General features: G+C 36.4%; 1 protein-coding gene across 1 annotated transcript in view; it reads left to right on the forward strand.

The window, feature by feature from the left end:
* The window catches only part of SH3GL2 (SH3 domain containing GRB2 like 2, endophilin A1), a 151,009-nt gene that overhangs the window by 145,355 nt on the left and 3,488 nt on the right, over window positions 1-2,166 (forward strand). The window contains exon 9 of the mRNA XM_011365338.2: window positions 1,940-2,070. Within this exon, the coding sequence (XP_011363640.2) occupies window positions 1,940-2,070 (131 nt within the window). The remainder of the gene's footprint in view (window positions 1-1,939; window positions 2,071-2,166) is intronic.

The following is a 2,166-nucleotide window of genomic DNA, read 5'->3' on the forward strand; positions in this document are numbered from 1 at the left end:
ATTGTGTCATCAGCAAATAGCGAGAGTTTTACTTCTTCCTTTCCAATTCGGATACTTTTTATTTCTCTTCCTTGTCTTCTTTCTGTGGCTAAGACTTCCAATACAGTGTTGAAGAGGAGTGGTGAAAGTGGGCATCCTTGTCTTGTTCCTGATTTTAAGGAAAATGCTTTTAGCCTTTCCCTATTGAGTATGATGTTAGCTGTAGGTGTGTCATATATGGCCTTTATTATGCTGAGGTATGTTTTTCTATTCCCACTTTGCTGAGAGGTTTTATCATAAATGGATGCTGGATTTTGTCAAATGCTTTTTCTATCTATTGATATCATATAATTTTTATCTTTTGATTTGTTAATGTGATATATCACAATTGATTTGCGGATATTGTATCAATCGTGCATCTCAGGAGTAAATCCAACTTGATCATGGTGTATGATATTTTTAATGTATTGCTGAGTTCGTTTTGCTAATATTTTATTGAAGATTTTTGCATCAATGTTCATAAGAGGTATCAGCCTATAGTTTTCTTTCTTTGTAATGTCTTTGTCTGGTTTTGGAATCAAAGTAATGGTGGCCTCATAAAAGGAGGTAGGGAGCATTCTCTCTTCTTAAATTTTTTGGAATAGTTTGAGAAGAATAGGTGATAATTCTTTGAATGTTTGGTAAAATTCTATGAAGCCATCTGGTCCAGGACTTTTGTTTTTTGGGAGGTTTTTGATTATTGATTCTATTTCATTGGTGATAATCAGTTCAGATTATCTGTTTCTTCTTGATTCAGTCTTGGGAGATTGTATGTTTCTAGGAATGTGTTCATTTCTTCCAGATTGTCCAATCTATTGGCATATAATTGCTTATAGGATTTTCTTGTGATCCATTGTATTTCTGTGGAGTCCATGTTTATTTTTCCACTTTCATTTTGATTTTATTTATTTGAGTCCTCTTTTTTCTTTGATGAGTCTGGCTAAGGGTCTGGTCAATTTTGTTTATCCTTTCAAAGAACCAGGTCTTGGTTTCATTAATCTTTTGTATTGTTTTTCTAGACTCTATTTCATTTCTTTTTTCACTCTGATCTTTATTATTTCCTTCTTTCTCTTCACTTTGTGCTTTGTTTGCTGTGCATTTTCTAGTTCTTTTAATTGTAAGGTTAGATTATTTATTTGAGCTTTTTCTTGTTTCTTGAGACAGGCCTGTATTGCTATGAATTTCCCTCTTAGGACTGCTTTTGCTGAGTCCCATAGATTTTGAGTCGTTGTGTTTTTATTTTCATTTGTTTCTGGGTATCTTTTGATTTCTTCTTTGATCTCATTAATAACCCATTCATTGTCAGTAGCATGTTATTTACCCTTCATGTGTTCGTGTATTTTCCAGGTTTTTTTCTTGTAGTTGATATCTAGTTTCATACCATTGTGATCAGAGAAGACAGTCGATATGATTCAGTCTTCTTAAATTTATTGAGACTTGATTTGTGTCCTAATATGTGGTCTGTCCTTGAAAATGTTCCATGTGCACTTGAGAAGAATGTATATTTTGCTGCTTTGGAGTAAAATGCTCTGAAAATATCTATTAAATCCATCTGTTCTAGTGTATCTGTTAAGCCCATTGTTTCTTGTTGATTCCTTGCCTGGAAGATCTGTCCATTGGTGTCACTGGGTGTACCTGATTCATTTTTGTGTTCCTGACACAATGCAAAATGTACTTAGAATGAGTGAGGAAGGGTGCGAGGGATGAGAAAAGGATGAAGACAGGGAGGATATGACCATAGAGAGACATCAACAAAAGCAGAGGCATAAACACATATGAAGGCTAAGCGTCCTTTTCAGATTTCCTCTGCTCCACAGTGGTAGATTGGTGGGTGACCTAAGCATTTCCTGGATTTTATTGCTTTTCCTTTTGCTTCTTAATTGGCTTACTCTCTTTTCTCCCCTTTTTCTTTTCGACACAGAATAAGACAAGCTTCATCTCAACCTAGAAGGGAATATCAGCCTAAACCACGAATGAGCTTGGAGTTTCCAACTGGTGACAGCACTCAGCCCAATGGGGGCCTCTCTCACACAGGCACTCCCAAACCTGCAGGTAAGGAGCTGAGACCTGCAGACCCCCTCCCATTGGCCTTGGGCACATCCTGTTGACACTTTTCCAGAAATTCTAGGAGTAATCCAATCTGGCTGC

This window comes from Pteropus vampyrus, unplaced genomic scaffold (genome assembly GCF_000151845.1).
Source record: "Pteropus vampyrus isolate Shadow unplaced genomic scaffold, Pvam_2.0 Scaffold109, whole genome shotgun sequence".
Taxonomy (NCBI): Eukaryota; Metazoa; Chordata; class Mammalia; order Chiroptera; family Pteropodidae; genus Pteropus; species Pteropus vampyrus.